Source organism: Electrophorus electricus, chromosome 9, assembly GCF_013358815.1.
Source record: "Electrophorus electricus isolate fEleEle1 chromosome 9, fEleEle1.pri, whole genome shotgun sequence".
Classification (NCBI taxonomy): domain Eukaryota; kingdom Metazoa; phylum Chordata; class Actinopteri; order Gymnotiformes; family Gymnotidae; genus Electrophorus; species Electrophorus electricus.
In genome coordinates, this window is record NC_049543.1 from 10284709 (window position 1) to 10304462 (window position 19754).

Below are 19754 nucleotides of genomic sequence, written 5' to 3' on the forward strand. Positions count from 1 at the left end.
GTCCGTGTTTAAATGTTAACCGTTTCATGTTCGTATTAATCGTGGGTAATTACTGAGTGTCGTTAGTGTTTTATGTTTATATGTAAGCAAATGTACGTCCCAGTCGCTGGAGTTTGTGCGTCCTGGCACTCGGGCCACCACGCATTACAGGCATTTATAATGTTCTATTAAAACAACAACGTTATATATTGGCATAGTAAAATAAAATAAATCCACTTTGGCCTTATTATAGATTGCTTTTTCCAGCTGTTGCCTTGCTGTGATAATAACATAAACAACATCTCAGTAGTAGTAGCAAAATGATGCTTATTTACTGTTATTATTATTTACCTTAGTTTACCTGAAAAGGCAGTTCAATATTCATCACACAAAAGCCAATATAGTCAAGGTTTTTGGTTTATTTCTTGTCTTTGTAAAACGATTTTCCTTAACACCAAAAGGTACATAATGTAGCCTGACTACTAAACATGGAAAACAAAAGCCAACGCATTGAAAAGCTTCAGCCCTGCCAAAGCACCAGTCCAAAAGGCCTCAACACTGTTTGAAATCACAGTGAACCGACACTTTTTTATCTCCACTCAACATTACTTGCTTAGCAATTTCCACACATTTTCGAACCCAGTTACAAAACTGGATTTACTTAGTTATAAGGTCATATAAAAACTGAGACATATATTTAAAAGACTCAAATGTTTGACCTGGGACATAGGAGCTAAAAGTAACTGTTTTTGGACCATACTCTCCAAAGGGTCCAATATCCCAAATGATCACATCATAGCAATTGCCAAACATATAAATATCATATATGTAAAAATGATTTAAGATAAAAGATAGTGTCAAATATGGAGGTAACCTCATGTGCATCCACTTTCTGGGGTAACAAAAAAACTGCATTCTTGAAAACTATGGACACACTTCTAACACTACCTGTTCTGTGGATAAATTCTGAATGTATTAGAGAACCTGACAGTATGGAAATGTGAATTCAAGCTTCATTGTCCATAGAAAAGAACTCAAACGCAGTTTATATTGCAAAAATTCACTGTAAGGGGTATAAATGTATACAAATCTTTGAGGGGAGAAAACTGAGAATGCAGTTTGCACATCTAAAATTGTAAAATGTTGTTCATCAAGTCATACTAGAATCTAAAAATAAAAATGTCTGTGAAACACCCACCCACCCTTGTGCATGGCCTTTTTTTCCCCCAACAAATGTTCTATTCACAACTGTGCGCATGTAGCTAAAGAGCAATACAACCTACCATAACCATCTTTTGACTTCACAATTTTCTGAAATAGGCACTCAGAGTGCTTTGACTACTTTCAGACAAGACTTTATTTATAGCTAATGAATCATTATGAAGTTACATTCCATTGATATATGTTGACTATATACAAAGCTAAATATGAATTTTTCAAATCTTTCCTCAACCCAATATGACAAAGATGCATGATTGTCTAATAAAGTCCATACTGAGGATAGATTTTAAATAATATTCCTTCCTACGACATTTTAAAAAAACCTATATAAAAACATTAACACTGATATTAATGAATATTTAAGCATTTTTATATAAAGTCTATTGTGACCAAGAGAATACCAATGTCATTTCTAACTTTCATTTGTATGTGCATCAGACTCAATGGATACTGCTGGGCATAATAAATTATGGTGACTATGGGCATAATGAACAATATCTTGGAAAACAAACCATGCTCTGCTTGGACTTCATGGGCATGGATACAGGGTTGTTAAAGCATAAGCATGCTAAACTTGTACTGACACTCTTTACAATAATATTTGCTTATTCAGTGGAGCATACAGTACCATAATAGGCCTTGGTTGAGGTGATAACACTACAGACCTTTGATTATGTCACCAGATGTAAGAGCACCCTCTAGCCTAGTGTAAAAGGAACTGTTTGTTTGAGCCATATTAAGGCACTCAAAGATTCTGCGATTAGCAAATGTGGTAAACCCACCTTTAAGGACTTGTAATAAATGGCAGCACCTAATTATCTGGTCACAGAGAACAAAGCACCTTTAAACTACTGAGTATACAGATGTTTCAAATGGTTATGGTCCAACTTCCTGGCTGTATGGCTGCCTAACACTCTAAAGGACCAAAAGGCTTATCTGTTATTGTTTTTTTTGTTATTGTTGTTTAAATCTGAAAAATTCATATGATTTTAAATAAGGGAAATCAAATGTAAGAGCTAAACAAAGAAACAAGACTGTCTTCAAAATAAGCATAACTTCACTGTCAAGCTCTCATTAAATAAACAAGCAGAAATCTTTATTTCCTTCATGTTTGCCTTCAAGTCAACTTTATGGAAAAAAAGATATTTGGCAGGCATGGAAAGGGGAAAGTCCAGTCTACTCCTAAAGGTGAAAAAACAGCTCAGGGGTGGAAAATATGGCCTTTGTAACAAACTGCTTAAGAAATCTGAAAATCTTTTCTCACTTGTTTATGGAAGAGAAAAACATTAAATTAATTAAAACCATCATAAAATATTAAGAGAACTTTCTGTCCTTTTGCACATTTCCCTTTCATTTGAATTAATATTAGTGTTTGTGAAACAATAGAAAGTAAGGTATATCCATGAGACTCCTTTATGACTGGGGTAAGTGCTGTTTGATGATCTCTTTGGACTGAGGTGGTATCCTGTCCGGAAAGCGCACCTGGAATTCCACTATCATGTCGCCACGCTGGGAAGGATTCTTGGGAAATGGCAAGCCCTCTCCTCTAACTCTCTTGAGGGTGCCTGGTTTGATGATGTCATTGCAAGGCAGCGAGATGACTTTGTTGTCCATGGTAGGAATGTTCACGGTGCAACCGCAGAGGGCCTGAGGAAAATGGATGGATTGGGAGAATCTCGTCAGACAACAGCTGTACTGATGCATTAGAAAGAAATGTTCAAGAGAATATGAAGTTCTATTATAAGGTAATTTCCTATTTGCAATTTTAAAAATATCTGATGAACGCAAATGTTTTATTAGACAATATTAGGTAAATAACTAGCATATGTAGTTTACAAACACAGATTACAATCTAACATGTACCATGCTAGTATGCTCTGGAACACACTGCATATGAGTCTTGTACTGTGAACACTCATGTCATGAACAAATGTCATTTTATAAGGATGACTTGTCATTGAATAGTAGACATTTATTAACAAATTTTTTTTGAGGGAGAAAAAAAGGCTCATTACTGTTAAAAGGTATGTATTCTGAGGTATCATCTCAGTTATCTCAATCACTTTATAAGAATGAGTAAATTAATGAATGAATAAGTATCTCTTTGGACATGATGGAGATAAGTGATAATTTTATGTTTTGTAATATAAATAATACTGATTTACGAACTTCTAGGGCTCCTTTAATCACACCTCTGTGTCCATGTCACACTGTTTGGCTATTTATAAGATCAGGATTTGTTTAGAAGGCTGAAATACTGTCTGTGGTTACATGGTTGCATGTCTAAAATAATAAAGTCTGAACTCAGGACTTGGAAAAAGAAGAATCTCAAAATGACTCACCTTAATGTCTGAGAGAGTATATGGCTTACCTTACATAAATGTGGATAAATGACTGTTTGATGTCTGAATAAGAAATAGAGAGGGGCTAATCGTGTATGCTGAAAGCTAATTTTAGCTGCTGCTTTTTTCAGCTCTGATGGAGCAACTGAAGAATCATCTGAGGTCATAAATAGATGGCAAGTTTGTCAGAAAGGTTTCAACCATCAATGAGTACAAAAAAAGTATTCAATTGGCCTCTGGGCATATTCCTTAATCAATGTCATATATGCCTGCGGATTTAAGAAAATCGGCTAAAAGAACTTTATATTTGGAGGCCTCAACTGCACAGTATGACTGAACAAAATCATCATTGGTCTAAATCATAGGAAAAAGAGTTGATAAAGTATTTTTAAAGTAAATAACAGAACCTAATCTCCCATGCATTAGAGCCTTGAACATTAGCCAGTGTCTCAACAATCTTTCTCTGGATGTTGAAGATATGCTGGCTAAATCCAAGAGATTAAATCTGTGATAGAAATTCCAGTTCCCATTAATATGCATTTTTTCACCATTAATTCATCTCAGTTTATGAAGGGCAGCTTATATTCTTTCGCTCAATAGACCATGGTTCACTCACAAAATTAAGGTGCTATGCAGCAGCTGCCCCAAGAGGCAAGGAGTATGTGCTAGCAATGACATCAACTTCTTGCTCCAGCAGCAGAGGGGTGGGGGCATTCGTGGAAAGATGGCTGTGGCTGAGCCTCATGCTAACATTTGGCCTTGGCAGTGTGCCAGAAAACTCCACAACTGACCTAATGAGGAATGAGGGCCCAGGACTGAAGTTTTCCTAAACAGCACTAAACAGCAACAAGGCTAGCTGCTAAAATGAACTGACTTCAACATGAATTCATTTTAACTATGGTTAAGGCTATCTAAGGCTATCTTTGTTTAGGAAGCCAGCTTCAAGATTTCACAGTATAGATTTACAGTGCAGCCTAAAATACCTTAAAATGGCTGTATTATAAATAAAGCTAAAAAATGCATCTGAATGTTGCTGCTGATACAAATTTAACTTGCCTCAGACCTTTATCTGTGAATGTGTTTACGATAAACAGGCAAACCAAGATTTACGAGACAAGTTGGCAAGCCCATGTTGTGCCCAACAGATGGCATAACACTTTTATAGCCTCTATGATATTATAGCTGTATTAACTTCTCATCAGCTTCCAAAGTGGGCATTTAATAAGTATGATGAAAAGGACCATATCTATGCCATCCTCTGGAAAATTCAAACACTGTCCTGTCCCATATTAGGGGATCCACAAAATGAAAAAAAAAAAAGTTTCCATTTCATTTTACATTGGCTGTGGAGTTCATGTCACAACACATCAAGACAAGGGACTAAGCTAAATGCAGTCTAGTCTATTTTTGGTAAAGTGGGCTCTGCTCATAAAGGCTTGAAGGCCCTGCAGAGATTTCTTTGAATGAGCTGGCGCAAGGCATATGTTACCTGGACTGAGATGGTCATTCAGTTAAATTGCACCTGACTACTCATCTTTAAAACAGCCATGCGAACAAATCCCTCCATTCATATTAGAAACATTAAAAACAATAATGCTGAAGTTGTGAAATATATTAAGATGACTTGAGACATCAGGGTATTTTAATGAAAGGCTGAGATTGAAGAGCTAGACGGTTGATATTTGTTCTAAGTCAGCAGAGTAATATAGGAATATCATAAGTTTCACAGAACGTCAGTCATTAGCATTACATGTACAAATCACTATTTAATGGCAAATGTCTAGAGTACACAGGCTACCAATCAAGTTCTGGGCAAGAAAGCTGAAGATAAGCTGTCTCTTAAACAGATGAATTAATAGTCAAAATGCAGACTCATAGAAGCTGGGATTGTAAATAGGTTCATCTCATATCCCGAGTTAGACAAACAGTTATTAAATAATGTGTGAAGCTATGGTTTAGTGTACTGCAGGGGAGATAGGGTGTACCAGGTCTACAATTCACCAATGAGGAGGTGCTGGCCTGAGTCACATTACTTTCATATGACACTCCAGGTCCTTAACACCTCTAACAATGTGATCAGGTCTGTCTTGATATGCACTGGGAATGCCACATAAACTAGATGGCTATTTATGGTTTAAAAAGAGATTTTAAAGAAACTTGATACTCCTCTACTCCAAACATGGTCTTTCCAAGATAACAAGCTAATTCCAATGTGACCATTAATTCATTCTAACTTTGTTCTTATCTGTGCCTCTTTACAGTTTTCTATGTATATATTTCCTTCACTGACCTTCCTTCTCTTTTGATTCAGCAGAATGTGACCTCAAAAATAGCATTCGCAATTAAACCTATGACCAAAAATACACAGACCTCGGCCGTTGCCACACTTGCACGACAATTCTGGCCGCACCGTTCGACTTTGCAGGCGCTGCCTTTTCAAATCCAGGACTCCGCGCCAGAGTAAGGACTCCACGCCATGTTGTGCATGACACTACACCACAACATTCTTGGGCTCTCACACTGTAGTGGGAGAGGATAAATTAAGTGTTGGCCTTGACCAAGCAGAGAAGGGACTCCAATTTGTAAAGTTCACAAGTATAATGTCCTAAAGAGGCTTCAGAAGCTAATTTGGGCACCGTGTAGTTGATGCCAGCTAGGCCCTCTGTCTTACCTTTAAATTCATGCAGTGATGGTTCACTGCAAATTGGACTAATCTATGTCTGGGACTCAGTGCTCCATGGAATGACAGGAGTCAATTGATAAAATAACCAAACTCATTTGATCTACCTGTAAATGAGACTGAATGAAGGATGTAAACCCAGTGTCTCCTGAGATAGTGTGTAAGGCAGAATAGGGAATTTTCAAGTGTGCTATTATTTAGGTTTTGTAAAATGTGCAATCCCAGGTAACAGAAAAAAAAATAGAAGCTGGCTCTGTTGTTGACTTAATGCTGTATGAAGAAATGGAAGATGGTGTATGTGCATGTGCGCCCATGTGTTCTTCAAAGTCAAATTATTTTTAATATAGTGCTTTTTACAACAGCCATCGTCACCATGCAGCTTTACACATGAGCTTTACACGAATCCAAGTCCCCAGTGAGCAAGCTGAGGGCGACTATGGCAAGGAAAAACTCCCTAGAGCATGTGGAACCAAGACACAAAGGCAAGGCCCATCCTCCTCTGACATTCCAAAAACTCTGGAGAAGGCTTCCATTCTCTTCATCATGGCCCAATCATGCATTACTGCAGGCTAATTAACCATCAGTCTAAAACTTTGCAATAATTAAAGTTTGGGAGAAAGACCAAGCCTGAAGCTCCTCTCTTAGGTAATATATCCCTTATTTGTCACTATCCTTCTCTGTGTTTTACCTTCTTTACCATAACCTCCTAGAACTCCAGCTGAAATTCATATAGTTCCTTTCCCCCTCTTTCAGCTTTCCATTCAGCCCTCAAGACAGAAAGCACATTCTATACAGTTATACAGTGGCTCCAAAAGAGTGATGCATACAATAGCCTGAAGGAACATTATGACAACTAACAACTTATGGAACATTATGACAACTAGCAATCTCATCGTACACATTTCATAGATGTTATAAAAAGCGAGAACATTTCCACTGGCTTTAATAACTTTTCATAAGACATATTTCAATGCTTCCTAAATGGAATGATGATAATGTTGCTAGTACAAACTTAGACTCTGATGTAATCTCTGAGAAATCTAATAAGCTTGCAATTATGCACATTATAGAAAAATAACTTTTTTTCTTAAAAGTCATGATGTGTCTGCTTAATACCTTTTATTATGTCTTTACTAAGATATTCATGTGTTAAACTTCAGATCTAACGTAGTATTGTAGGAAATACAGGAACACAGTTGCTTTGCGATTGCCCCATTTTAATTAGCCTTTGGTCTCATATTCAAGATCTAATCTAAACTAGATCTCATGGTTTCTCCTACACACTTGACTCTGAATGAAGACTCTGCTGTCTATTGTACTGCTGACTGTCTATTGTACTGACTCCTTTTAATTGTAATACACCAGCAAAGAAAAATATTCTTCAACAATGTTCAGAAAATGAAGAAGAATAAATCCAGACTGATGTGACTTGTTCTAAATAAATGCCAATTTTACAATGACAAAGCAGAAAAGTTATGTGCAGAAACAGAGAAAAAGTTTTCCACAGAAAATATTTTAAATATAAATGAACCCTGGTGTCCAAGTGAATCTCCATACCTGCTGAGAACTGGGACATGCTTAATGCATTGGGCTTTTGCCCAATCAAACTATCATACAAGCATTATTAGCCTATATTTTGCTGACTATATGGCATGAAATAAGTCATTTAGGCATATCATTGTAGTTTATAAAAGTCTATTATTATTTTCCATTTAAGACCAGGCTGGTTCCAGCCACACATCGAAGGTTACTGGCTAGTGTTCTGAATGCCTATATAAGAAAACTATCCTCACTTTCCACTGAACTTTATACTGCCTATATGCTCTATAATGGTTCACATCATACCACTTCAAAATAATATATTTCATCACCTTAGGCAAATATAAATCATCCACCTCCCCAATAAGTCATGGTGTACCCCAAGGATCAGATCTTTGTCCTATCCCCTTTATCACATACAGTGTGTCCGTAAAGTATTCACAGCACTTCACTTTTTCCACATTTTATGTTACAGACTTATTCCAAAATAAATTAAATTAATTTTTTCCCTCAAAATTCTACACACAATACCCCATAATGACAAAGCAGAAAAAGTTTGTTTGGAATTGTTTCAAATATATAAAAAAATCACATGTACATAAGTATTCACAGCCTTTGCTCAGTACTTTGTTGAAGCACCTTTGGCAATTACAGCCGCAAGTCTTTTTGAGTATGATGCTACAAGCTTGGCACACCTATTTTTGGACAGTTTCTCCCATTCTTCTTTGCAGAACTTCTCAAGCTCCATCAGGTTGGATGGGGAGCATCGGGGCACAGTCATTTTCAGATCTCTCCAGAGATGTTCAATCGGGTTCAAGTCTGGGCGCTGGCTGGGCCACTCAAGAACATTCACAGAGTTGTCCCGAAGCCACTCCTTTGTTATCTTAGCTGTGTGCTTAGGGTCATTGTCCTGTTGGAAGATGAACCTTCACCCCAGTCTGTGGTCCAGAGCGCTCTGGAGCAGGTTTTCTTCAAGGATGCCTCTGTACATCCTTGCATTCATCTTTCCCTCAACCCTTTCTAGTCTCACAGTTCCTGCTGCCAAAAAACAACCCCACAGCATGATGCTGACACCACCATGCTTCACTGTAGGGATGGTGTTGGCCAGGTGATGAGCAGTGACTGGTTTCCGCCAGACACGACGCTTGGCATTCATTATGGGGTATTGTGTGTGAGAATTTCGAGGGAAAAATGAATTTAATCCATTTTGAAATAAGGCTGTAACATAACACAATGTGGAAAAAGTGAAGCTCTGTGAATACTTTCCAGATGCACTGTACATGCTATGTCTGGGACAAATCATCTATAGTCAAAGTATCAGCTTTTATTGTTAAGCAGATATGTTAGGGGTAATTTCACCACTGCTACCAATGATGATTCTCCAGTCATTCCATTAATACAGGTGATGACAATATCCTTTTCTGATTTGAAGTTCTGGGTGGATGCAAACTTTCCTAAGTTAAAATCACAGAAAAAAGTGAAAAGGATGTTAATAAATATAATTAAATTAATAGTGTGACCTTAATTCCAAATACTTAAATTGTCCAGTTTCTCTTCTTCAAGCATGTGCAGGCTTTTTATGATCTTGCTCCTGGTCTTTCTGAACTTCTCTAACCCTACATCCCATTTCTCATCCTTAGGTCCTCAGAAGACCATTTACATTACTACACACCAGGTTTCCTCAATGGGTGGTAGGTCATCCAGCACCATGGCCCATAAACTTTGGAATGCATTATCTCAACCTCCATGACTGCTCTCAGCTGAATATTTTCTTATTCATGCAGTACTGTGTTTCTCATTCTTATGCTGTCATTATTTAGATTTTTGTATTCTTAATTTTCCTGACATACTTTGTAAAGCAACCTTGCAAGCTACATAAGTAAAGCACATAATGATAATGATTATAAACAACAACCTATTGTGTAGACTAGTGGACTCCAGGAATTGCACTTGTGGTACCAGATTTCATCTGTGAAAGCACCATTACTTCTACAAAGAAAGGAGTGAGCACATACCTCTTTAAGACTGATTTTGGCAGTATATATGATGTTGGATCCATCCCTCTTAAAGTGCAGGTGCCCCTTGTCTTTGAGCACGAATGCGATGTCAGCTGGAATGTTCTCAGGCGTCTCATCGCCCTCCTTGGGGAAGGTGATCTTGGTCCCCTCTTTCCAGCCTCTCTTGATGACAATATTTAGGATCTTGTCTTCTGTCCGCATTGTCCTCCCATCTGGGTTGAGGCGGCGGCGTGTGATTCGCATTCGCTTGGTACATCCATGGAAGATCTCCTCCAAGGACACCCGCAGCTCATGCACCACGGGAGGGTCCTGCACCTTCCTTCTGCTGCTGTGTAAAGGCTCAGTGCGGTGTCTTCGACCGCCGCCATGATGGAAACCATTGAGGCCATTGAAGCTGAAGTGGCTAAACGAGCTGAAAGGGTCGTCCTCTCCGTCCATGTCAATGTCCATGTCATGGTCCCCATGATCTGCAAAGCCATTGTTGGCACCTCTGTGACGTCCAGAGCCAAAAAAAATATCAAAAGGGTTAGAGCCTCCAAAGAAAGAGGCAAAAGTGGCGTGTGGGTCCCCATGAAAGGTGTAGTGATATGTACTCCCCTGTCCACTAGACGTGCCAGTTCCTCCAGTCTTGAGTCCTAAAATGGTAAACAATGTGAGATAATACATAAAATAAGGATATCTACCTTTATGTCCCATAAATACAAAACTTTCTACAGTTAATCAGACTACCATGACAACAGTTCATTACTTGTTCATTATTATTTAATAGTGATAAAATGGAAGATATTTAATTCTAGTGTGAATACCAAAGACTGGTGAATAAATGCATTTTTAATAATGTTGAACTCAGCCTTATCATATATTCATATATATACTACATCACTATCATCATCATAAAAACTGAATTCTGGAAACGTGGATGCTTGCTAATTAGCATTTTTATTAAGCAGACAGAAAAAACTTGAATATTGCAACACAAAAAACATCTGATTATCCTACTGAAAAATAGGGCAAGGACAATTTCTTGCTAGATACATAACATAGCATGGTTTTACATATCAAATTGTGGTAAATTAATGTGGGTTTAAGCATAAGCAAACAGTTCTTTCATTCAGAAAATATTCTCTCACCTCTTCTTCCATGACAGCATGGAAATGTATATTATGTAACTGTTCTCGGACAGGGTTCCAGCTTAATGATATCCTTAGACTCTGGCCTAATGTACTGGCATAAATATTACTACCTTGGAGACAGCAATGCCCTATTGTAAGTCTCTCTGGACAAGAGCATCTGCTAAATGTTGTAAATCAATAATGTAAATGTAAAGAACAAAAAAGGATATGCCCATGATATAATGACAGATAAACCCACTGTAGGGCAGGTGTGGGTTTACTCCATGACATTGGAGTGAACTTGATTTTCTTTTTTTTTTTTTCTTTTTTTTTTGTAACTGCTCATACATATCCATTTTGAAATGATAGCATAGCCTGCCAAGTGTTTCTGTGTATTTAAATACTGAGAAAAGACAGCATAAATTCAGACAGATGGGTACATTACACAGACATTCTCTTACACAAACCTCACTTCTATTTTGAATTCCCTACCAATAACCTGGTGGTCTGGCACTTGAAGGTCAGAAAGAACATGTGACTCAAATCAAAGAAAAAATCAGAAAATATTCTGAAACGACGGTCTAAATCAGGTGTCTCTCAGTACTAAGATCTAGGCAGTGTTTAACCAAAACTTTTTCAAAACAAGATGAAGGCACAATTCAATGTTAGGTACTGTCTTTAATAATAGGGATAACATGTCTATTAAGACAGAACTGTGAGTTCCTCTGTAAAGTCCCACAAAATTAGCACCCATTTGCAAAGGCAGACGATTGATGGTTTGTAATAAAGGCACATAATGCAACTTTTGGGACCAAGGGCTAGTCATCTAAGCAAGCTACCTTACAAATTTAGTAAAGCTATATCATGCTATACATTTTTCTCATGCTTTGAGGTTACTCTGAAACAGAAATTAGTTCCTCAGGTCAAAACAAGCCCATCATTAGAACTGTAACTGGGTCAAATGGAAACAATCATAACTTTATTTAAATAGACCCAGTTAACCCAGTGTTTTAATGTCATGTTTGAGGTTGACTGAGTAAAAAAAAAAAACAAAAAAAAAAAACCCTATTAAACTGCAAGGATACATTTTGTTAGGTTTTCTGAAGCCCAGTTTTAAATACGTGGTGCATAAAGTATTTGAATGGCTTTATGACTGGGAAACTACCCTAAAAGAGAATCTGTTTCACTGCTGCTAGATCTGCAAATTGCAATCACTATCTCTTAGAACAGTCTGAGGCTTTCCAACAATTTTATAGCCTATGCAAAAAGGTAAAGCATATAGGATGTAGAACAAACATCAAAGCATTCCTCACATATCCAATACTCTCTGCTCACATGGGAAAGGCAAGAATATAAACCTGTCTAAGGATGTATGAGTCATCCTGGCATGTGGCCTGGTATGTATATGGGAATCAGCTGAAATCCTTCTGAAATCCTGGACACATTTTTCCTTTCATTTTTAACCAATTTGAAGATTCAGCATCCAATAAAAAAATCCAAAAAATATTTTCTGCACATTTCTCAGTGTTTTAAAATAAGGGACTTTGTTTTGTTTTTGTTCCTCTAATGTAAGATACTGTAAAAAATTATATATATATATATATATATATATATATATATATATATATATATACACACACACACACACACACACACACACACACACACACACACACCACTCTGATGTTCCACTAATGCAGTGAGACAATAGTCAGCAACGTTGTACAAAAAGAGCATATGTTTGATTATAACTTGCTTGACTAGTTTATTGCTCAATTTTACAATTTTATTGTTTTCATTGCATTTATTGTCATCAACTTCCACTGCATTTGAGAACATCAACTTCAGTGTGTAAACAATAAATAAAACTTTAAAAGTTAGCATGTATGGAGTTCTATGCCCTGTGGAAGTAGCTCTATGTCCTGCAGAAGCAGCTCTATAACCTGTTGAAGCAGTTCTGTAACCTGTGGAAGCAGCTCTATAACCTGTGGAAGCAGCCCTATAATATGTGGAAATAGTTATATAACCTGTGAAAGCAGCTCTATAACCTGTGGAAGCAGCTCTATGACTTGTGGAAGCAGCTCTATAATCTGTGGGAATAGTTCTATAACCTCTGGAAGTAGCTCCCTGATCTGTGGAAATAGTTCTATATCCTGTGAAAGCAGCTCTATAGCTTGAGAAAGCCTATGCAAGGTTGGGAGGTAAGAGCTATTCTGTTGTTGTTGCTAATGTTTTTTAAAAAATAAACACTAATAAGAATCCAGATGTTTTACAAGAGTTAGTTATCCTTTTGTAAGTAATATTGGGGGAGTAAATTAATATGGATACTGTAAAAATCTTCTGTGTTGTAACATTAAGAAGATGGTTTTCCTTTTAAAGACCAACACTTTGTGTCTTGCACTCATATAAACACAGGGTTATGTTTTGGTCCATGAAAGTGTGCAGACTTCTAGTAGTTGGGGATTAGGACACTGGCTATCATGTATATTAAACCCTTATGGTAACATACAAACAGTGAAGGGAAAGATACAGCATTTTTAGCTACTGCCTGAGAGATATGCAAACCAAAAGGAACAATTTATACCGAATGAATCCAATTCTGAATCATCAAATACAATTTCAAACTTTCCAAAAAGACATTTGAACACCTTCCAAGAATGACTGTTCTATAAGATTGTTTTTATTGCATTTGCTGCTCTTCAACACAGTGCCACGTTTCTCAGAGCTGTGAAACATACTGAATATCTGTTGCCCTGAACAGGCAGGATTTTGTTCTACTTACCATCTTCTCCATACTGGTCATAGATGACCCTCTTCTTTGGGTCACTCAGGACTTCATATGCCTCTGCTATCTCTTTGAACTTTTCTTCAGCGTTAGGTTCCTTGTTTTTATCTGGATGGAACTTGAGGGCCATTTTTCGGTAAGCCTTTTTGATCTCCTCCTCATTGGCACCAGACTGAATGCCCAGGATCTTGTAGTAGTCCTTTCCCATGGCTTCAATTGATAGTGCCCTTCTGGAGCCACCCTCTCTAGCCTGGAGACAAGAGAAAGGCAGGTTATTCTTATAACCAAAAAGAAAGGACAAACTGAACATAAGTGACGGCAAAGAAGGCCTATGAAAAGTGAGAAGAGAATTATATGGCCCACAAAGTCACATTCAGTACTGAACAACAAACTGAACTAAAAAGAATTTGAATTAGAGCTTGGATAATTGTGGATAAGGATGTAAAATACACTGATACAAAATGCAGTTTGGGATTATGAAGTGAGTAGTAACTAGCAGTTTACCACTACCTGGAACAGCAGTGACAGCTTTCTTTCAATACTGACAGGCTACACTGAAGCAAGCTCCAATGTGGCTATATCCTAAAGGGCACTGCAGATACCCAGCTGATGCTATTAACACAAGACCGCTTTGAAGAGCGGTCCAACCTGCAGAGTGACTGGAAACTTAATAAATCCGTTATAAAACAAATTGTTTCCATGAATAGGGTTTAAACCTCTGAATGTAAACGGGAGAAAATTAGGAATAAACATTTCGAGGTGAACAAATAGTGGAGCCTGCATATGTGGGCGTGAAAATCCTACGATGCTCGCCAATGCCAATGCAGAATTCAGCCGGTTTGCCGCAGCGACCGCGGATTCTCGTACCCCAGTACACTGTTATCCTTCTTTTATGGCTACTTTGCATTTAATTTCATGGTTGTTAAGAAGAAAGCAAATAGGTGGGCGACAGCTCGCCATTTCTGACGTCACTGTCGTTTAAAATAGACAGCTGTAGTCTCATGGTATTCCTCACAAAAATGTCGTGTCCTCGTAGTAGCACTGTCGTTTACGACAAAGGATTCCCCACTATTTAACACTGGCATCAGAAATAAAATTGGATAGCATACACTATAGCCTAATCAGTCTCAGAAATTGCAGTTGTGAATGTTTACGTTGTAGCCTGTGAACATTCGCTTTAAAAATATATAAACGCTCTAAAACCACATATGTGATAGCCTTTCCCAAGTCCTCGAATTTACAGCCTGTCATTAACAGTAAGCTAAATAAAATACTCCTTCCAGTAATTATTTAAGCGTTAATAGTTTTCTATGTATTGCACCAGAACACAATTAGACTAGACCTAGCATATTTCAGTGAACAACACGAACTTACTAACTTCACTTATCGCACAATAGTCTATTATATTAATAGCCGCTATTTCTGTAGCCTACAATCCATATGCTCAAAAATCAGTGTCCGTTCAGATCTACTGGAAGGAATCAATTCGCCCTCTCAAGGAATCGGTTGCTCAAATGCCGACAAGTAGAATTAATTTGTACACGATGAATGAAATTTTAAATTGCCAGAGAACTGAAATCCCTAAGATACCATTAACACTGATATGCTTTTTCTTGCCTTTTAGGTACAACACGCACATTACATTTTAGATCTGGGTATTCACAAGTCAAAATGAGCAGTTGTTTTGTAATCATTCAAAAACGTTAAAACCCTATAAGCTTACCGTGTCCGAGTATCGTTTTGCTGACTGGCGGTTGTAGTTTGCCTGACATCCAACTCCATTCGTTTAGCCACGCCCTCAGATCTGTACAGTGATTCCCCACCATCCACCTCCAAAGCGGAGGGAACGTTAGGTTTCATAGGTGTAATGAGTAGGACTATATAGCTATAAAACATAGGCGTAGATATCTGTGTGCAGAGGCTGTAGAATGAAGTCTATTAGTAGCTTACTACGTATCCTTTAATTTTGGTTCAATAAATAATTTTAACAACAATATTGATTGGCCTAGTTTTGAATCCCCTTTCTTCAATAACGCAAACCAAACGACAGTCTAAGTAGAGAGGGGGCGTAAAAGCTGAATCAAGACTCCTGATGTCAAATATGGCTGTTTCCTGGGTCTCCCAGCCACTGAATAAAGCAGTAAAAGGAGGAAAGAAAGACAATAGCAATAGCTACCCAACAGGAGTGTTGCAGACTAGAAGTGAGGCAAATTTAACCTGGGGCATGACACCTGTATTGTTTGTACAGGCATCTCAAGTGTCCATCAGAAAAAAGGGCTTTTTTAACCATGTGGAGTTTAGTAGCGCTGTTACTGCATTGGTAATTGGGGATATCACCTCTGCTTATGGTGAACCTTTTCTCTTAGTAATTATAGCTTTTCTCTGTCCCGTGATCATACTGGGGTGATCAACTGGAGTCTTGCTGGAGTGTTATAGCACTCTTTAACTCTCTGAGCTTTTGGGGACTGGTATTATGCTGGTATTGAAAGCTGAAAGCTGGTTATGATTTCGAGTCCTTTGAAAATATTTTTACTACCATAAATGATGTAGCCAGTGATAAGAAGCCCACCCAGCCTTTTCCACTAATTGGTATCTACAGGCCACCAGGACCCTATTCAGAATTTATTAATGAATTTATTATTATTTAATTATAAATTATTCTTATTTATTAAAGAAAGAGCCATTATTGTGATTTCAATATTCACTTTGATAGTGGCAAGAAGACCCTCTGAAATCAGCCTTTAGTTCTATATTAGAATCAATTGGTTTTTATCCTATGTATAAGAGAACTCACACACTCTGATGGACATATGCTTGACTTAGTACTGACATATGGTGTAGACATAGAGAACGAAGTTATATTACCCAAGTCGGATACCATCTCAGACCATTGAGTAATTTCATTTGAACTACATATGAGCCACAGTATAGTAACTTCGCCTCGCTATCATACCAGATGCAAGATTATGTCAGCCACTGCAATTAGATTTATTGCGAATCTCCCAGAATTATCCTTTGTGACTAGGATACCCTCAAACCCCATGGAATTTGATGAAATAACTAAATACTTAGAATTAGTATTGCACATTCAGTGATGTTTCTCCACTTAAGAATGAAAGAATTATGGACAAAAAAATCAGTACCTTGGTATAATGATCACATTCACAATTTAAAACAAAACCCTCAAAAAATAGAACACAAATGGCGCCACGCTAAGCTTGTAGTCTCCCAGCTTGCATAGAAGGAGAGCCTTTTCTAGTATAGAAAAGCACTTATTACTGCTCAAACTGCATATCTCTTGACCCTAATAGAAAATAACAAAAATAATCCTAGATTTCTATTTAGTACAATTGCACATCTAACACAACTGACACCAATGCTCAGATTGCATTACGCAGTACTAATGAGTTCATGAATTTCTTTAATGAGAAAATTAAGCATATTAGAGATAACATTAAGAGTATTAACATGACATCAGGCAGCTACTTAGAGGTCAGAACAACCAACCAAAAAAGGACTCTAGAATCCTTTTCACCAATCCAAGATCCAGAACCAATCCAAGATCTCTGATCTCACACTCACAATCTTCCACTTGCTTACCAGATTCAGTGCTCACACACTTTCTTAAGGAAATCCTACCTGAAGTAAATTAACCTTTACTAAATTTAATGTTCCCTTGAACATTGGCTATGTTCCTAAATCATACAAATTAGCAGTAATCAGACAATTTATCAAAAAAAATATAATCTCGACCCATGTGAGGATCAGATACATTAAGTCTTTCAGTCAGGGTTTAGGCCTAATCATAGTACAGAGATAACACTAATTAAAGTAATGAATGGCTTGTTGGCTTCTAACCAGGGTTATGTCTCTTTGCTTTTGATCGGAGTGCCTAATTTGACACTATAGATAACAACATTTAACTAGATGTTGTTTACTTGAAAATGTTGTCAGGATTTGGGGAATAGCCCTTTCCTGGTTTAAATCTTATCTAGCCAGTCACTACCAGTTTGTTAACATATATGGAGACTACTCAGCAAACAACAAGGTTAGCTATGGTATCCCACAAGGATCTGTTCTAGGGCCTTTGCTTTTTTCTTCATATATGCTACCTCTAGGTGACATTCTACATAAATACTGTGTTAATTTCCACTGCTATGCTGATGACACTCAGCTATATGTCTCAACCAAACAAGAGGACATATATTAGCTTAGTATTATTGATGAATGCATAAGGGACGTCAGACACTGGATGTTGAGGAACATTCTCTCACTTAATCCTGACAAAACAGAGATGCTTCTATTAGAACAAGAGACACCTAGGTCCTCACTCTCTGATTACTCATTGAATCTTAATGGTCTCCCAATCACATCTTCTCTAACAGTTAAAGATCTTGGAGTTATTATAGATCCCAATATCTCATTCAAAGCTCAAGTAAATAATATTTCTAGGACCGCCTTTTTACATCTTAGAAACATTTCAAAGATTAGGAACAAGTTCTCCTCGCATGATGCAGAAAAGCTAGTCCATGCATTTATCACTTCAAGATTGGACTACTGTAATGCCTTACTGTTTAGCTGTACCATTAAGTGCAAACATGCTCCAGCTAGTTCGAAATGTAGCAGCCAGTTTTTACTAGAACTAGAAAATTTGATCACTCCTATTTTAGATACTTTACATTGTCTCCTAGTAAAATTTTGTATTGATTATAAAATACTTCTAATGACCTACAAAGCACTGAATGGTCTTGCCCCACAGTACCTTAGAGAACACCTAGTGCATTATGATTCAGCATGTCTTCTTATATAAAAAGGTGTAGTCTCTTTACTAGTACCAAGAATAAGAAAATCTACCACAGGGGCAGAGCCTTTTCCTATAAATCTTCCACACTATGGAATAACCTTCCTGTAAATGTTCGAAACTCAGACATGGTCTAAATTTTTAAGGCTAGGCTGAAAACCTATCTGTACAGTCAAGCATGTTGTTTACTACCCATCTTAGGTAAAGGTGTAGATCTGGGGGTCTATGGACATTGAGAGTTATAGTATTGTCTCTCCATCCAGTTTCTTATACGTTTCCTGCGCTCATCATAACCAATCTGAAAACCACAAAGGTGTGGTACCGCTTACTTTTTTGATCAAATTAATCTGACAAATTAATCTATATTACATTTTAAAGTCAAATTTTACTGGAGTCAGTTGCCTTTGTGGAAGCGATAACCCAGTTACCAGTAAACCACTGTGTACTGCAACCGCTCACTTGGTGCTGTCAGGATTAACATTCTATTGCTATTTTATAGTTGCTTAACAAAACTCTGATTCTAACTAATTACTAATGACACCAATAAAGAAATTGTTATGTAATACATTCGCATACATGCTACTAATATTTGTTTCAGTAGTCTGCTACAATAGAAGTCTACATCTAACTAATCAACTCATTTGTTGAGATACATACATTTGCAAAAGTATCCAACTACTCATTTTCTACAGTTTGATGATAATGGTGAATAAGACTGTAAGTGCTGGAGTGAATAAGGCAGGATTAATCCTTTCACACTAAAAGGCCACTGTGACTCAACTTTGATTAAAGCACCAAGGGAGGAAGTGGGTGAAAGTGTTGAAATTAAGCAGTTATGCACAGTAAATAATTCTAACATTTTTCAGATGGTTTACCAATTAAAATACATTTAGTGGAATGGGAGAGGAGACTCCAAGGCAAAAGGAGTGAAAGGAAACATACCAAAAGAGAGAATGGAATGACAACAGCTCAGGGATAAGTGTATGTTTGGAACAAGGACATCCAGGTTCTTTCAGCAACTCAACTGCCTGCCAGTTCCTTGTCATTCAAAGGAAATTTAGCACTCTCTGCTTGAGGGCTCAGTTGACTCCATGCTGCCTTGTACTTACCTTAATGCTGCAGGCACATTCATTCACTGCTGACGTATCATACTCTGCTCTTGTTAAGGTCATCTAATTATATCCACAGTGAAACTCCCATTGTTTATAGACATAATTTTGGATAGAAGGTATGTAGTCCAGCCAACGTTCTGTCTTGCTTTTTCTGTGTAATGCCTC

At 37.4% G+C, this 19754-nt stretch overlaps 1 protein-coding gene across 2 annotated transcripts; it reads right to left on the reverse strand.

The window, feature by feature from the left end:
• Positions 1–378: 378 nt before the first annotated feature.
• On the reverse strand, positions 379–15414 carry dnajb5 (DnaJ heat shock protein family (Hsp40) member B5). 2 transcript variants are annotated; one of them, XM_027028730.2, is made up of 4 exons: positions 15400–15414; positions 13674–13926; positions 9777–10414; positions 379–2847 (listed from the first exon to the last, which is right to left on the reverse strand). In XM_027028730.2, the coding sequence occupies exons 2-4, from the start codon at positions 13882–13884 to the stop codon at positions 2614–2616; spliced, it is 1083 nt and encodes a 360-aa protein (XP_026884531.1). In that variant the 5' UTR covers positions 13885–13926; positions 15400–15414; the 3' UTR covers positions 379–2613. The 2 variants fall into 2 exon arrangements, with proteins under 2 accessions (XP_026884531.1, XP_026884539.1); XM_027028738.2 differs by lacking the exon at positions 379–2847 and adding an exon at positions 8653–9215.
• Between the last annotated feature and the right edge of the window lie 4340 nt (positions 15415–19754).

Coding starts and splice junctions, on each gene's coding strand:
- dnajb5 (XM_027028730.2), bottom strand. CDS start 13,884: ATGGGAAAGGACTACTACAAGATCCTGGGCATTCAGTCTGGTGCCAAT. Junction 10,415..13,673: donor TGACCAGTATGGAGAAGATG/GTAAGTAGAACA, acceptor TTACCATTTTAG/GACTCAAGACTGGAGGAACT. Junction 2,848..9,776: donor CCAAAATCAGTCTTAAAGAG/GTATGTGCTCAC, acceptor CATTTTCCTCAG/GCCCTCTGCGGTTGCACCGT.